The sequence below is a fragment of the Myodes glareolus genome, chromosome 9 (genome assembly GCF_982192425.1).
Source record: "Myodes glareolus chromosome 9, mMyoGla1.1, whole genome shotgun sequence".
In the NCBI taxonomy this organism is placed as follows: domain Eukaryota; kingdom Metazoa; phylum Chordata; class Mammalia; order Rodentia; family Cricetidae; genus Myodes; species Myodes glareolus.
In genome coordinates, this window is record NC_142034.1 from 26,201,201 (window position 1) to 26,217,976 (window position 16,776).

At 45.1% G+C, this 16,776-nt stretch overlaps 1 protein-coding gene across 4 annotated transcripts in view; it reads right to left on the reverse strand.

The window, feature by feature from the left end:
• The window catches only part of Skap1 (src kinase associated phosphoprotein 1), a 288,526-nt gene that overhangs the window by 227,344 nt on the left and 44,406 nt on the right, over nucleotides 1-16,776 (reverse strand). For all 4 annotated transcript variants that reach the window (XM_048450912.3, XM_048450913.3, XM_087910051.1 and 1 more), the window contains exon 3: nucleotides 4,229-4,254. In XM_048450912.3, the coding sequence (XP_048306869.2) occupies nucleotides 4,229-4,254 (26 nt within the window). The remainder of the gene's footprint in view (nucleotides 1-4,228; nucleotides 4,255-16,776) is intronic.

Sequence of the window (16,776 nt, forward strand, 5' to 3'; positions counted from 1 at the left end):
ATTATAATGTACTAGAGAGGCTGGAGTGATGGCTTAGTGTGGTTAAGGGTGCTTGCTGCTTCTTTCAGGGGACCTGAGTTCAATTCACAGCAATCAACTTGGGTGGCTCACAACAACCTATAACTCCAGATATGGGGTATCTGACAGCCACTGTGGCCTCCATGGGCACTCACACTTATGTATGTATGCACACACGCACACATGCACACATGCAGATGCACACACGCACACATGCACACACGCAGATGCACGCACACATATAAAAAATAAATCTTTAAAATAAAATATACTAGACAGTTTTCTTAGGGACCACAGCACCAATATGACGAGTCAAAGAATGTTCAAGGTGGTGAGCAATTTCACAGTCCTTTTTACAACAGCCAAATGTAAATGAGTGACCACTGAATAAAATTATGACCTTGTTAGCCAGGCATGGTGGCATATGCCTACAATCCCAGGATTTGGGAAGTGGAGGCAGGAGGATCATGAATTCAAGAGCGTGCTCAACTATATGATGAGTTCAAGGCCACCCTGAACTTCGAACAAAAGAAAAGGAACAAATAGCAAATACATAAAATATGACTTGTTATACATATTTATAATAGTCACACAATGTTGCCTGAATTTTTCATTTAAGTATTGTGACACTTGCTTTAGACTATGAGTCCCTGGTGGGAAATTCAGCTAATGTTCAAAAAATATTTCTGTGCAATAAGTTTTGATTTATTGAACTAAAACTGTCAATAATGAACCCATTTTATAAAAGGAGAACGTGAAACAAAATGAAGGAAATTGCACTGTGCCACGACTCAAAGTGATCTTGCCATCAAACTCGAAGGGCAAAACGGATTGCTACTTAGACAGCCAATCAATGTCGTCTTTCAGATTTTGATGGCCGCAACACAAACAGCTCCCCAGCACATACTCACAGCTTTCCTTTGTAACTAAATGAAAATTTAAATTAAAAAAAAAATTGTTGTTGCTGCTGTTATCTGTTCGTTTATTTTTGCTGGATACGTAGTTCATGTGCCAGGCTCTGGATTCAGCCTGCTGCATCATGCACACAATAATAATGATGGGATGAAGAAGAAAAACAAGAAAGAAAAGGAGGAGGAGAACAGAAGGAGGAAGAAGACAAGAGTAGTTTTCAAAGTAAGCAAGACTTGTATTATTGAAGCTATCCCAAGTCCTAAAACTAAGCCTTCTTATGTTACTCAGTTATATTTAACCTCATTAAGAGAATGTTTGTAGCAGGTAAGAGAGCTTGCGTCAAGCCCAGTGACCTGAGTTGAATCCACTGAACCCACATGGTAGAAGGAGAGAACTACTTCTAGAAGGTCGTCCTCTGACCTCCAGTGCGGTACATGTGTGTGCACATGCACACACACACACACACACACACACACACACACACACACACACACCAACTGACCAACTGAGACACTTGGAAAGGGCGCTCTCCAACCTCTCGAGCCACCGGCAGGCTGTGCAGGGTGCTGCAGGAGCCCAGCTTTTGAGAGCTGTCATCCATGCTTGGGTGGGCTTTGGGGACACAATTGTGTTGAAGTGGTTTCTGTGCCTGTAAGTAACCCAATAAACCTCATTTTCACCAAGTTGGACTTTGGTGGTATCCAGATTTTGGTCTGTAATGGGCTCCCTATGTGGGGTGAGTAGAGAGGTGTGTAGTGTCTCCCCAGGAGAAGTTTTGTCACACGCAGATGTGTCATTGAAGAAGGTGACAGTGAACCAACAGTGTGAAGGTAAAAGTGTGTGTGGGGGGATTAGCATTGTTGTTATAAACTCACTGCGTTTCCCTCTGTTTACTAGTCTAGTGTGCTTACACTCACTGATCTCCGGCACTCTTGCAATGAGACAGTAGCACACAGTGATGAAGACGATGGGCTCAGGGAGAGCTACGGGATCTCCTAAGAGAGCGATGGCGTGTTCTGATATAGGTATCAATGACTACACAATTCAGTGTGTATACTAAAAACCACTGACCTGTACACTTGAAAAGGATAAATTTTATCATATGTGAATGATATTTCAGTAAAGTTGGAGGCCAGCCTGGTCTACATAGTGAGACCCTGTCTCAAAAACAAAACCAAGCAAAGCTTCTGCCAGTTCCTTGTACGCCCCTGCTCTCTTCTACCCAGAGAGCACCTTGGGTAGACCAGTTGTTCCCACCCATCACACCAGCTTCTGAAACACAGGAAGTTAAGAACTAATCCACAGATAAGTAGAAGCTGCCCCTCCCTCACACCATGTCTGTAGCAGAAGAAGCAGGACTATGGGCTCTCTGGTTGGACATTCCTCAGTGTACTTCCTAATGAGCAATAGTTTTTGCTACATATTTTTCCCATCATTGTCCTTGTGTGTTGGATGTGATGTAAGTACCACCATTCTAAGAATCTGTAAGCCATGCCCTGTGTTCAGCGCCTGAGCCTCTCCTATGCCACGCTCCAAAACAATTTTCTCTTCTCAGCGTATTTCTAGACTGTGTTTTTGACACTCGTTCTTCACTTCTTAGAAAATTAGTTCTGCTCCCAAGTTCTGCTCGTTTCTGACATTTGGTCACCATGCCCTGCCCCTTGTGGTTTTGGTTAATGTCTGTTAAGTCCTGAACTGTAGGGTATGTCTGTGAATGTGTAGCTCACCCTTTACAAAGCTGATGGCAAGGTTATTGTTCATTGTTCTCTATGGCTCCATCTTGGTTCCTGGTGCAGTCACGCCAGGTCACATGCTTACACAGAAGACTGACCTTAACGTACAGGAATTTTTTTAAAAAGGTCTTTAAAACATATTTGATATTAAAATACAATTTTTATATTTATTAAAGCTGGCTTCTTCTGGATACGGCCTATGTTGTGAGTTTCAGAACAGTCAGGGCCACAAAGAGAGACCCTGTCCCCAAAAAACCAAAAAATAAAGATTAAAGAAAAATAAAGTTTGCTTTTAAAGAAAGTCTTAAGTATACCAAAATATGTTATAATAAAATGTGAAGTAGGAAACTAAAATTTTAGTAAAAGTAATAGCATCTGGCTGAAGAGGCAGCTTAGATAAGTATTCACTGTGTAAGTATGAGGACCAGAGTTCAGATCCCCAGCACCGCTTCAAAACTTCAGGTTCAGCAAGAGACCCTGTCTCAGTATATAAAACAGATCAGTTAAGGAAAACACCCAAGGTCAACCTCTGGCCTTGTATACACACACACACACACACACACACACACACACACACACACACACACACACACACACACGCCCTAGTACATCACTCAACAGTACGTTCCTGGAAGCGTTTAGACTCAACGAGATAGAGCACATATTGCGAGTAAGACAATAAGTGGTACTGGAAATGGACTGGTTTTTAAAAGGTCATGGTGCCAAACAATTCATAACACATCCCATAAGTGTGGTGAAAAACTCTGCAATTCTCCGAGTAAGCGAAAACCTCCATGTCTCCTAAGCTGAGATAAGGAACACTCGGGATGCTGCGGCTGCCGTCCTCAGCCGGAAAGAGCGACGGCGGCTGGCGCTGCACGCACCCGCTCCGAGTATCGGAAGTTTCGAAAACATCTCAACTTTGAACCTTTTACAAATGTGTTCTAATCTCATCCTTTATTTTTAATTTTGCACACAGCTGTCTGGCGTGCTTTTTAGAATCATGCCAGATGCTGGGTTCATCAAGAAAAGGCAGGGAAACAATGGTCGAAAAGCAATTAGAAGCACCAAGGCTGCAGCGAGGCTCATATTAAAATGCGAGAGCACTGTCCTAGTGGGAATTCTAGCATGGCTCCACTTCTGACATTTCTCTGCTGCCAGACAGTCTGTGTGGAAGGACACTGAGATGGAGGATAGCACACTAGAATTTATTTCTGGGGCAAATGAAGGATTAGCCGAGTTGGACCCCACCCAAGGATTTTATTATGGTCTTGGCCACCACTCTATTTGAAGGCTGCAGGATCCTGCTGCCATCTAACGAAAGTCAAGGAATAAAGGCATATTGTTGCTCTGGTTCAGTAAAATAATCCAGCAGCCATTCAAGGTATGGTGCCCCTTGTTGCTGAGATAGCAGCTCGGTGGGGCCCAGTGGGGTGAGGGTTAATTAAACACTCCACTGGCTTTGCTCGGAGATGGCCAGTGCCGCTCTGTGGAGAGATTTAGAAGACACAATGAGATCATCTACACATTCTAATACAAACTACATATGGACAAGGAGTACTCACCTTGGGGCTGAAAATCCCAGCAGTACCTAAAATAAAAGAAGGAAGAGTAGAGATCAGTCAAACTTGAACGTTTCAATTGCGGTTCATACACCAGGTCGGTAGACCCTGACCAAAAGAGCCAAACAGTTGATCATCAGGCAGAGCTTGGCTTTGTTTAAGAAAAGCAAGTCTTGCCCTTGGTGTTTTAAAGATCCTTAATGTCTTAAAAGCTGCATCAATGTGCTGCAACAGCTAAGCAAAGTGCCTTTTAAAGCTGGGGATAGAAGCTGGAGAGGTGGCTCAGTGGTTAAGAGCACTGGCTGCTCTTCCAGAGGACCCAGGTTCAGTTCCCAGCACCCACGTGGCAGCTCACGTCTGTCTGTAACTCCAGTTCTGGGGCTTCTGACACCATCATACAGACAGACATACAGGCAAAACACCAATGACCATAAAATAAAAATAAATTAAATTTAAAAAAAAAAAACTGAGCCTAACTGAGTCTTGCGTTTTGAGCCAGATGGTTCTTTATTGAGACACCTGCCCTGTGACTTACAGTACCATTAGTGCCACTGGCCTGGGCAGCAAACACCAGTGATGTTCCTGCTGTTGGACTAACCCCAAACTCCAGTACCAAGAACACAGCCTCAGCTGCACTCACGGCTAAAGTGGACAGGTGAGGCCCAGACGAGCGAATCAGAGTTGTCTCACACTGAAGCAGCTGAGTCAAGAAATGAAAGCAGTCCATGAAATCTATGGTTCCTTCTCCTTCCCTCTCGCTTTGTGGAATGATTGGCAGAGCTGACACCCCTTGGGGTCTTAAGTACCAAACAGCCATGATAGAGAAGATGGCTTGTAAATCCCGTCTGTGGAACCTGACTCACTCCCCACCCGAGACAGAAACAGTGTCACTTACGGCGGTTACCCACAGAAACCTACTTAGTGCCTTCCCAGGAAACTTACATTATTCTGTATTGATTTTCCTCCAGGGTATGGCCACTTTCTTCCTCTCGACTCGGCCCTTCCCATCAGCGTGTGCGCTCTCATAAAATGAGACACATCCTTCCCTCACCATTTCAATCTCTCCATCTCCTGTTCCATTTTCTTCACTGCAGAAAGCCCCCTCTCCTCGCATCCTCGTCTCCTCTTCCCCAGTATACACCACCAGGCTCATGGTGACTACACCTTAATTCTCTGAACAGACTCAAGCCTTCCACACCACTAAGCAGGATGGATACTTTTCTGTTCTCCTCTTAGCCTCTTGGGAATTTGTATCTGAGGCTTTCTAGGAGGAAAATTACATGTTTTTAATTGAATTCTTAATCAAACCAAGAGGGTCCATAACCACGGAAGGTTCAGGGAAAGGCCATACTTGGGTGGCAATGATGTCTTCCAGTGTCGACACGACGAAAATTAGGTTTGGCTACATTAGGGAGGATGATCATCCTAATGTCTAGACTATTTCTCTACCACCACCACCCTCTCCCTGCTCCGAACGGTAGAAATCAGAGCAGTGGGAGGTCAGTGGGGAGGAGGTCATCATAAAACTGAGGTGGCTTGAGGGAAGCTATCAGAGAAGAAACGGGAGCAGAAAGCCTGGGTTTGCTTTCCCCTGGACCCGCCCTGCTTTGACATTGGGTGAAAGGAAATACAAAGTAACAGGTTAGAGAGAAGGCAGAGGAAGGAAAAGGAGCCGGGTGAAGGAGGAGGCCAGAGGCGGAAGGCTTCGACATCCAGAAGAAGGGTTGTCCACATGAGTGTAAGGGCACGTGTACACTAGAACTGGCAGACAGCTAATTCAGCTGCGTGTAATTGTGAAGTGGGCCAGTCTCCACCCAATACAGGACAGCTGACCACTGCCCAAAAATGTCTTCCTGTGAAATATAGTCGGATTACTTTCTCTTCTCATCGCTGTGACAGAGCACATAACAAGAAGCAATGAAAAAGGAGACGTTTCTATTGGCTTATGGTTTGAGGGAATATAGTCCATCTTGGCGAGGAAAGACACAGAACCAAGCAGCAAGTGGGAACAAAGGGTGGTTGGCGGCACCGAGGCTGAACTAGAAAGTGGAGAGCTTGCCAGGATACAGCCAGGGCTGTAATCTTCCAGGGATGGCTCCCTAGTGCCTTACTTCTACGAGCCAGGCCTCTTAAAGGTTCTTGTGATCTCCCAACAGTGCTAAAGCACACGGGCCTGCCGAGGACATTTCATATTCCTATCAAAGCAGCCAACGAAGCAGATCGTCGGACACACGAACAATATTCCAACTTCCGCTCCTTCCCGTCTTCTCTTGGCACATTGCTCTAACACCCAAGTCTTATCATTACTCATCCTCTAATTAAACATAAAAGAAATGAGGGGCTGGAGATGGCTGGGCAGTTAAAACACTGCCTGCTCTTCTAGAGGACCTTGGTTTGATTCCCAGCACTCACATGGTGGCTCATAACCATCTATCACTTCAATTCCTAGGGATCAGATGCCCTCTTCTGGCCTCTTGGGTATCAGGCATGCATGTGATACACAGATACAGGCAAAACACCCACACACATAAAATAAAATAAATAAACAAGGGTGCAAACACACACACAGAGAGACACACACACATACTTCTTTTTCCAAAATGTAATGACAACAATGACAAGAGCTTTACTAATCAATATTACTCTTATTTGCTGGTTTAGGGGTAGGTGGGGAAATCAAGCCAGGGAGTAACAGTATTTTAAAAGGCTAACTCTGAGTAAATTGTTAAATAGGCCTCTCTGTGTGTGCACACGCGTGTGCGTGTGTGTGCATGTGTGCCCCTCCTTCTTCCACTATCCCCACTCCAACATTTATTTTAAGTTCTCTTTCTCTATCAAGTCCAGGTTTCTTGGTTTCTCTTATTAGTCAAGAAGATAGGGCATGTCGTAAGTTCACATAAATGTAAGATTATGCTTCTGGGGTGGCACACACCTTTAATCCCAGCACTTGGGAGGCAGAGGCAGGCGGATCTCTGTGAGTTCAAAGCCAGCCTGGTCTACAGAGTGAGTCCCAAGACAGCCAGGGAAACAGAGAAACCCTGTCTTGAAAATAAATAAATATAAAATAAAGTGCCTCCAACTATAACATAAGAGGGTCACTGCAGAGAAACACTCCATTTAACAGTAACAAATGAGGACACTGTCTTACATAATTGGTACCGTGTAGTAGAATCAACATTATTTTTGATAATACTGTAATTGAACATCTTTGTTAAACTTCTAGTGATATGTGTAAGTTAAGCAAGGTAATGAATGTTACATCTATCTATAACAGCAGTTCTCAGGGAGAGCAAGGAAGGAGGCTCCTGACTTCAAGGACAGCTCAGCTTCATAGCGAGACCCTGCCTTAAACAACAACAAGGGCTGGAGAGATGACTCAGTAGTTAACAGCACTGGCTGCTCTTCCAGAGGACCCTCGTTCAATTCCCAGCACCCACATAATGGCTCACGACTGTCTATAACCCCCCTCCCAGGGGATCAGTGCCCTCTGCTGGCCTCTGTAGGCACTAAACATGCCCATGGTGCAGACATGCAAGCAGGCAAAATACTCATGCACATAAGCTAATAAAATAATACTTTAAATTTTTAAACATGAGTAACAGCAAAAACAAGAAGACGAATAGATTCCAAGGATCTAATTAATGTGTAGTGCGTGACTCTCGTTAGCAAAACTACATTAGATACCTGAAAACGGTAAAGAGTAGATTTGACACATTCTCACAATGAAGGCAGCTTCAGGCGGGAGGTGGTGGGTGTGCTAATTAAAACGCAAGCATCTCACAACGCATATGTGGATATCAAATCGTCGACTTACATATTTTAAATAATGTTGATTATTATTTTTTGAAAATCTAGTGAAATGTCTGTGTTGAACTTGGTGGGAGTGAGCGTTTCTTCCTTTCTTTCCTATCGAATCTTTTCTTTCTTGCATCCTCCTCTAAGTATTACAATAGTCTAAAAGAAGTTTGCTTTAAAAACGGGAGCAAACACAGCACAAACACACTTACTTCCCACAGAGGACATTTTGTTTCGGTTTGGTTTTGAGCCTAGTCTCACATAGCCCAGGCTAGCCTCAAACTCCTGAAGATGACCTTCAGTTACTGATCCCCCTGCCTCCGTTTCCCGAGTGTCGGGATTACAGGTGTGTACTACTATACCTAGGTTTATGCTGCACTAGGGGAGCAAACCCAGGGCCTTGATCGTGCTAGAGAGGCACTCTACCTACTGGACTCTATCTCCAGCCCCAGAGAGGACTTCTAAAAGGAAATAAAATATCAGCAATGTCAACCTTTAAGAAGGGGCCCCAGCTTGTTCACTGATGGACATATTTGAGGGCTTCGTCTTGTCTGGTTACACAAATCCTGTGGCTGGAGAGTTCTGTGCTCTTCTGGAAGTTTTTAGTTAAACCCCTGCCAGCACCTTCCATTTCTTATACTTTGCTCTAAAGACAATCCTCTTTAAACCAGACAGCTCAACAAATCAGGAACTAAATGTTTTAAGCCAAGATACAAAATCTGCAGAAGAAGTATAGAGAAGAAAACACATTATGAATGCACACACAGAGGTACAGCACACACACAGAGGTACGTCTAGTCCAAGAGTCTCCGAGAGTTCCCTATCGGGCCTGTGCTGACAGATAACACACCTCTTTAATCTTCTCTTTGAGCCTTCAGCTCCTATAGGAAAGGGAAGCTATCACTCCTCTGCAATAGCCACGCTCAGCCTCACCAGGTCCATGCAAATGGAACTCGGGACTGAAAAGGAGATAGGACAGCGTGAGCAGAGAGAAGACGCTGTGCCATATGGATGGTGATTATTTTCACATTCAGTACAAACAAGCCTGTCTTCATGCTTAGCTGGCCTGCAAGACAGTCTTTTCATTTTGCATGCAAAGACTAAAATACGGGCATGGTTTGGGGCTGGAGAGGCGGCTCAGCCGTTGAGAGCACTGGCTGATCTTCTAAAAGACCGAGATTTGACTCCCAGCACCCACAAGGTGTATCACAATAATCTGTAACTCCTGTCTCGGTGGATTAAACATCCTTTGTCCTTTGCTGGCACTAGGTAAGCAAGTAGTACACAGGCCTATATGCAAGCAACTCACTCATATGCATATAAAGAAAATAAATTTAAAATTCATGCATAGTAAAGTTTGCTATTCAGGATAATTTCAATTAAAGATGTTGGCAACTGAGCTTCGGTTTGAGGACAGGTACAGCAAATAAATAATAGCGTTTGTGGCGTTGAGGGAAACCAGAACCCCAGCAGTAACCACGGCGGTAGCAATGGTAACAAAGGAAACAATGCTAAGATCTGTCCGCTGGACAGCTGGGACCTTTCCAAGCACTTCCACAAACTTTTCAGCATGCTTCTTTTATTGTTAAGCACATTTTAAAAACTGAAAACAAGGAAGCCAAAAGATGAAATAACTAGTCTGTGGTATTCACGAGGCAGAAAGTTTCCAAGCCTAGGAACTAGTGCTCTCGCCCCTACCCCTGTGTGTGTGTGTGTGTGTGTGTGTGTGTGTGTGTGTGTGTAGCCCAGGCTGACCCACAGTTCATTATGTAGCCCAGGCTAGCCTTGAATTTACAGAATGCTCTTGCCTATTGTGGGATTACAGGTGTGTGCCAGCACACCCAGCACAGTAATTGGTTTCTATGCAAACATTTTAATAAGGAACTGTAAACATGTTCTTCTAAATTGTCAACTTAATTCACAGGATGCATTACTAGATTTCTGCTGAAAATGGAGCAATTGACTCTAAGCCATTAGTTTGGGTCAGGGAGAAGCGGTCAGATTCTTGACCACAAAGTCAAGCAATAAGCGTTGTTATGGGGAAAAGCTACTGAGAGCTTTCATCTCTTGACCAGGTAATTAGACAGATCCTGATGCAGGAGGTAGATAAATAATTTTAAGTACCCTAATATTGTTGGAACTACCTCTGAAGGAAAAATAATTCTATTTTCTAATTATAATAACATAATGTACAAACTCAGTGCTTAATGCATGCTTTGAATACATTTCACATATTTTATTTAATCTTTATAGCAACCTTGGGAAGTCGGTATACTATTAACTCCTTATTTCCTTATATCTCTCCCTCCTCCCCCCCACCCAACCCCCCGAATGTGTGAGTGCAGGCATTGGAGGTCAGCGGAAGTCTAGGGACTTCCTCGGGGACTTCCTCCACTTGCCGTCCTCCTTGGTTTTAAGGCAGGTCACTTGGTTTTCTCATTCTGTTGCAGATTCCAGACCAGCTGGTCCTCAAGTTCCCAGGAAATGCCTGTCTCTACAGCCCGTCTCCTTGTAGGAGTACTGGGACCACAGAGGCATACACCGTATCCGGCCTTTGACCTGGGTTCCACGCAGACGAGCAAGCACTCGTGCCCACTGAGCTACCCAGCCCCCACCCCAATTGTCTCCATTTTACAGATGCAGAAAGCAAGACTCAAGAGAGTCAAACATTTGACCGTGATGTCCCGGTTAAAGCTCTTAAATTCCACATCAGCTGCTTTCTTAGTGGCTATAATATAAAAGCAAATCCAGCCCTTAAGGGAAGTTACAACTCCTTGTTCAGACAGCCCATTAGTGTTCCAGGATGGTGAGCTCACAGGTATTCAGAGTCCACAGCTGGTCTGCAGAGACCTCTAAACTTCAGAAAACTGAGGAAAAGCAGGATGTAGGTTCTCTGTCCCATGGTGAGAACTCCTTAGACTTCAGCTGTGACAGCAATTCCTTCGTCTCCCTGCAACCATCTAAAGGGTAAGAGGACAGAGGAGATGGCCTGGCATGGAAAATCATCGCCGTGTAAGCCTGGAACCCCCGGATAAAGAAGTGCACATCTGTAACCTGGCACACCTACAGGGAGATGAGAGTTGAAAACAAGAGAACTGCCAGTGGGCTAGCCTTGGCTATGCAGCACAGTGAGAGAAACAATAAGAGTCCCTGTCTCGAAAACAAGTCAGAAGGTAACTGACTCCAGAAATTTGCCTGCTACCTTTACACATCCACTGTGGCATGCCCCCTGTCTACACACATTCTCTCTCTCTCTCTCTCTCTCTCTCTCTCTCACACACACACACACACACACACACACACACACACACACCAAAAAAAAAACCCTAATAAATTTTTTAAATGATGAGATGCATGGGGTTAGACACAAACAAGACTACACTGACATTATAAAACTAGCAATCCAGAAAGGTCAACATCTGGGATGTTACAAATTTAGAACATCTAGATGATTGGTTTTTTTGCGACTGAAGCATTAAAAATGTTATTTTACCTGGGACTTAATATAAGGCATAGCATGCCTTCCCTGCCTTGAAAAACTATCTGCTTATTCCAGTCTTTCTTTTTGACTTAGGGGTGCTCAAATTCGAATTTCCTTTTCATAAGAAAGCACCAGTCCTTTCTGAATGCGTAGGCTGTTTGTGATGCTCACTGTCTAGGGTTGCACCTCGGCCCCTCTTGAGCATCTCTTTCACAGGATGACTCCCATCCACACGGATCACAAGGACTACCACTGACCGAAGTGCTGCTCTGGTCTCGGGGATGGACTCTCAAAATCCAAGCGCACACCTGGGTGAGCTGGGCTTCAATGGCAAGTTGATAAGACTAGCAAAGCCCTTGGCAATTGACCGCGACACGGTAAAGACTGATTCCATGCCCAAGAAAATGACTTTGTTGAACAGCAGCTAGGTCTGGGCATCCATTTAGTTCCTTGAGCTCTTCCTCTTTGGGAAAGGAGCCTTTTGAGCTCTCTTTCTACTGCCAGTGTCCCAGAACCATTGCAGAAAGAAGGATGAAGTGGCAGAGGGTAGTGTGGCCAGTGACACCCAAGAGCAGAAATGGAAAAAGGGCACCATCTGGTGGAAGTATCCGGTGGAGTCATCAGAAGCCTGGGACCCAGGGGTCCTGATACCAGCCTTAGACAAACACAAAGGCCTGGGACAGAGAGATGATGTGCTGTCCGGTCCCACCTCAGTGCCACCGAAGGTGCAAGACTTTGTGCCTACCTGTGAGGAACTTGGAATCTTGCCCAAAGGATAATATGAAGGTACATATGGAGAGGTGCCAACTTTAAATAGTAACAAACCTGTGGTAACAAGAGGCAATATATGTGCATCTATTTCTAGCAACAGGAGGCCCTGTCGTAAGACGGTCCTGGGTTCTTTGGGGAAGTGTAATATTTCTGTGGTCCTCAATCTATACGTATAAGCTCCAGACGTTCACCCCAGACAACAACACAATGTTCCCTGATTCACAGATCATGGTCACCAGTGACATTATCTGATACTGACAATATAGCTTACCATGACCCTCCCAATTTTTAAGCCCACTTCTAGATAATAAAAAAGAAACTAAATAACACCCCGTTTCCCACTAGAGTCATCTGTAAACTTTCGCTACATGCAGTCACCGCCATGATCCATCCAAAACCTGCTCTGGGGGCTGGCAAGATGGCTCAGTGGGTAAAGGCACTTGGGGGACAAGTTTAATGGCCTGAGTTCTGTCCCTGAGACCCAGGTAACGGTAGAAGGAGAGAACGGATCCTGCAGAGTTGTCCTCTGACCTCCACATGTGTACCATAGGATACATGTCCCCTCACATCACACACACACACACACACACACACACACACGAATTCAGTAATGGTGATCCAGTCTGGATAGGAGTAGTAAGAAACCAGATGCTCTTCTTGATGAGCCAATGACTCTGCTCTCTGATATAAAATGGAAAACCCACATTCTAGTTCTTCCCCTACTTCCTAGCATGGGACTAGTTCCTTCCAAGGAGATCTCACTCGTTTGCCCTCACAGTCCCCCACCCTCCCGGCACATAAGAGACAATGAACTATAATTCACTGAAGTCATCAAAGAAAACTGCTAACTGGATACAATGTGGCAAAATTAAAGTCCACAACATCCGATCGGGATTTAGGTTCCTGCCCCCCCACCACCTAAAAGATTCTCTTGTCTTTCACGGTGAGATTCTGTCCACTGAGGTCAAATCTGGCAGACACACAACACGGTTGGGAGGCAGAGGAGTGTGAGACCGTTAAGCTACTTGAGAAGGAGTTGAAAAGGCAGGAGATTGATAAACGAGTGGGAGACAGGCCATGGGCAGATGGCCCAGAAAAATCAGAGACACCTCTGGTTCTACGCCTGGGTGCTGGAGACCACACGGGATGCTCACACAGATGCTCACATGGATGCTCACACGAGATGCTCACACGGGTAGCACTCTGGCTGATTATCATATTTTAAACTTTGTCTCTGTGATTTTTGTCATTGTTGATGGTTGGAGACTTCATTTTCTTTCTGGAACCAGATAAATTCATGTCAACCACCAGGACACCTTGTTGTGAACAACTGCCACCTGTAGGACCCTGTGACTGGACCCTAACACTCACCATATTTTACAGCCATGAGGACCTTTCCGATCATTTAACTAAATTTCACCTTACAGTTGGGAAAGTTTTCCAACTGCACCTCAGGAACTGACTTTTTACCTTCCTGCTTAAGGAGCTTCCTTGCAAGATGGAATGGTTTGTTAGTTTGTTTTTTTAATCTCATGGAGGTCAGAGGAGGTGGGTCCCTTGGAGTTGGAGCTAGAGGTGGCTGTGAACCACCTGATGTGGGTGCTGGGAATCGAACCCTGGACCTTTAGAAGAGCAGTGCATGCTCTTAACCACTGAGCCATCCCAACCCCCACCACAGGAATTTACAAGTCTACACTGTGTAGCCACCTTAGCTTATCTTGTGCAGAATCAGGCACAAGTTTAAAAATGGGCTGTGTGTTTGAAAATGAAATGGTTGCTCTAAAAAAAATCGCTTCAAAATCTTCGTGGTCAAACACTACTTACTAGCATATTTTCAGTATTTTCCTTGTTATGAACATGGCCATACCATTCACCTGGTGGCAACTGTTACACCTACAAAACATTTCGACTTCAACCTTTTGGGACTCATCCAGGCAATCCACGCATGGATCTCACTCTACTCTACTCTATCCCAGGAATGAAAAGCTGAGTTCATTCTCCCCATAACCATGAGGTGAATAAATACCTGCTATTTGCCGTGAGGGATGAAGGACACAAAAAACTGAAACCTGGACCAGTTTATTTAAACAGTCAAATTGTGTGGGAGTTGTGTGATTGATCCAGAAAATCAAAATGATAAAAACTGAAACCCAGAAGTGCCCGGACCTGGATAAGGTCAGTACCTGTCGTTTTCTGCAGATAAAGAATACTGAGGGGGTGTTCAGGGTCAGACAGAAGCAGCCGCCTAACGGGATAGGGGAAAGGAAGGTCGCAGAGAGGGCGGGTCCAGGCAGGCTGGTCAACAGAGCAGATGGCACAGACCAGCTTCACACCCCATAGCGGATACGTTTAAGGAGGGGGCAGAGCAGGATACTGGATGAGCTCCGACCCAAAAGCCTGTTGCCCTCCGGTGGGAGCTGGCATGATGAGGTGAAGGCTGAAAGGGCTAGAGGTAGGCACTGAGGGAGATGGAGCCGGTGGCCGACCTGGAGCCTACGAACTAATAGCCACGCATCGCTGAAGTGCTCATCTGGGTTGGAGCCTGGGACTTACTGTGGTAGGGATTCATTACATCATTGTTCTCTGGCCCCCGTTAGCTGCCCAAGTGCAGAAGCAGAGAAGTTGGACAGCTGATCCTATCAAGATTCAGACCTTTCTAGGCTTGTGAGGCAGAAAGACAAGAGCGTATGAGAAGACTGGAGAGACGAGCCACGGAGCTCGGGCCGTCCAGGGAAGAAACCAACGGCCCGAGACTTGACAAACAGTGTCTGCTCTTGCTCTCCTGCTGCTGTGCCCCTATGCCGACGTTTGGCGTCACCATCCACCCAACTAGAACCAAGAACCCTTTTCTACCTCTTTCTCTATTGGTTTGTGGATCCATCAGCCACCCAGCCTACTTCCTTACCATCCTTTTAACCCATCTCTGCAGACACTGAATCCATTCATCTGAGTCCTCAGAAGGCACCATGAAGTCCAATATAGCCAGATATTCTACTGGTCCATCTGCCCTCAGCCCTCTGACTCTGTATCTTCAATGCTGACAGAAAGGTTACTGTAGCAGCTGTGAAGAGTCCGGGCTCTCCAGAAGGTCTGCAGGGGAGTCCCGGCTCTATCTTTTAATAGTGAGACCTGAGATACAGACTCCATTTCCTCGCCTTTAAGACAGACATAAACTAATCATCCCTGTTTCGTATAATGCTTGAGAATTAACAGAGGCAGTCCTCATAAAGAGCATCACACCTGGCACCTGGCGGGCTTCTAATCAGCATCAGCTGTTCATGTCATTAACACCGGCATTATTCTAATGACCTCAAAGACTCTTGCCTCAAATCCTTCAACGCCTCGTCCCAGCTCTCTGGATGAGAGTCTCCCACTCCTGTTTGTGCTGTTGCCCGTTGCTGCCGTCCCGTCTTTCCCTTTGTGCCTCCTTCCTCTGCAAACACTTGCTGGAGCTCTGCAGCCGAGCCCAGTCTCCTGTGTTAGCACACCTGTGCACTCTAGCCCAGTGCATTATAATCTCACATGTCCTCGAGCTGCAGGAGGAAGTGGCATAGAGTATGTGTTCAATAAATGCTTGCTAAGTCAGAAGCACTGAGAGCTCTCTGGCTCCAAGCAGCTGTGCAGTACATCTCAGGGGGAGAGGACGGCACCAGAGAGGCGGTGCATCCCAAGCCACGTATAGAGTAGGCAAGAGCACAGGTTTATTCCAAATAAGATAACGTTTTCTCCTTAAGCTACTCGCATAAGGCAAGGTGGGGGAAGGAAAAGCATACGGTAGCAGGAAACTAAAATTAAGACTGCTTTGCTAAATTAAAATCTTCATCCGGTGGCTAGGTATAATGACACACACTTGCAATCCCAGCACTAAAGTCAGAGGGTTTACAAGTTCAAAACCAGCTTGGGTTCTTTGATTTGAAGACTCCGGCTCATAAATAAATAAATAAATAAATCCTCGACGCAAGCAAAGAGGGTTTTTTGCTTGTTCGTTTGTTTGCTAAAGTTTGGTTTCAAAGACTAAGCACAAGATGACCAGCAAAAGCATGCTTCAAAAGACACGACCGAATACACATCGAAGTGGCAAGTCTCCAATATATAAATACTATCAATTTGGTTCCTCATTAAAAGCCTTCACGAAGAAAATGATTTAATACAAATGCTAAGGCTACTGACACAGATTAATTGGAAAATAACAACAGACTTCTAATTAAAGACATAATATTATTTCCCTTCCTCCCGTTTCACGAAAATCTGAACAAGCAAGCAAGAGCAGACCCTGAGAAGCAAGCTTTCGTCAGCCACCAAAGAACTGCTGAGACCCTCGTTAAAACTCCTGTTCCTCTGGACACACATTTTTTGGTCAAGAAGAGAGATGTCCGCACAAAAATTCAGAAATCATTTTAAAATGATTTCTCACAGTTCACCTCCATTCACCCCAGCCTGCTTCCTGATTTATCTCCACTCTCTTTCTTCCTTCCTTACGTGGTTCCGCCTGTTCATCATTCTT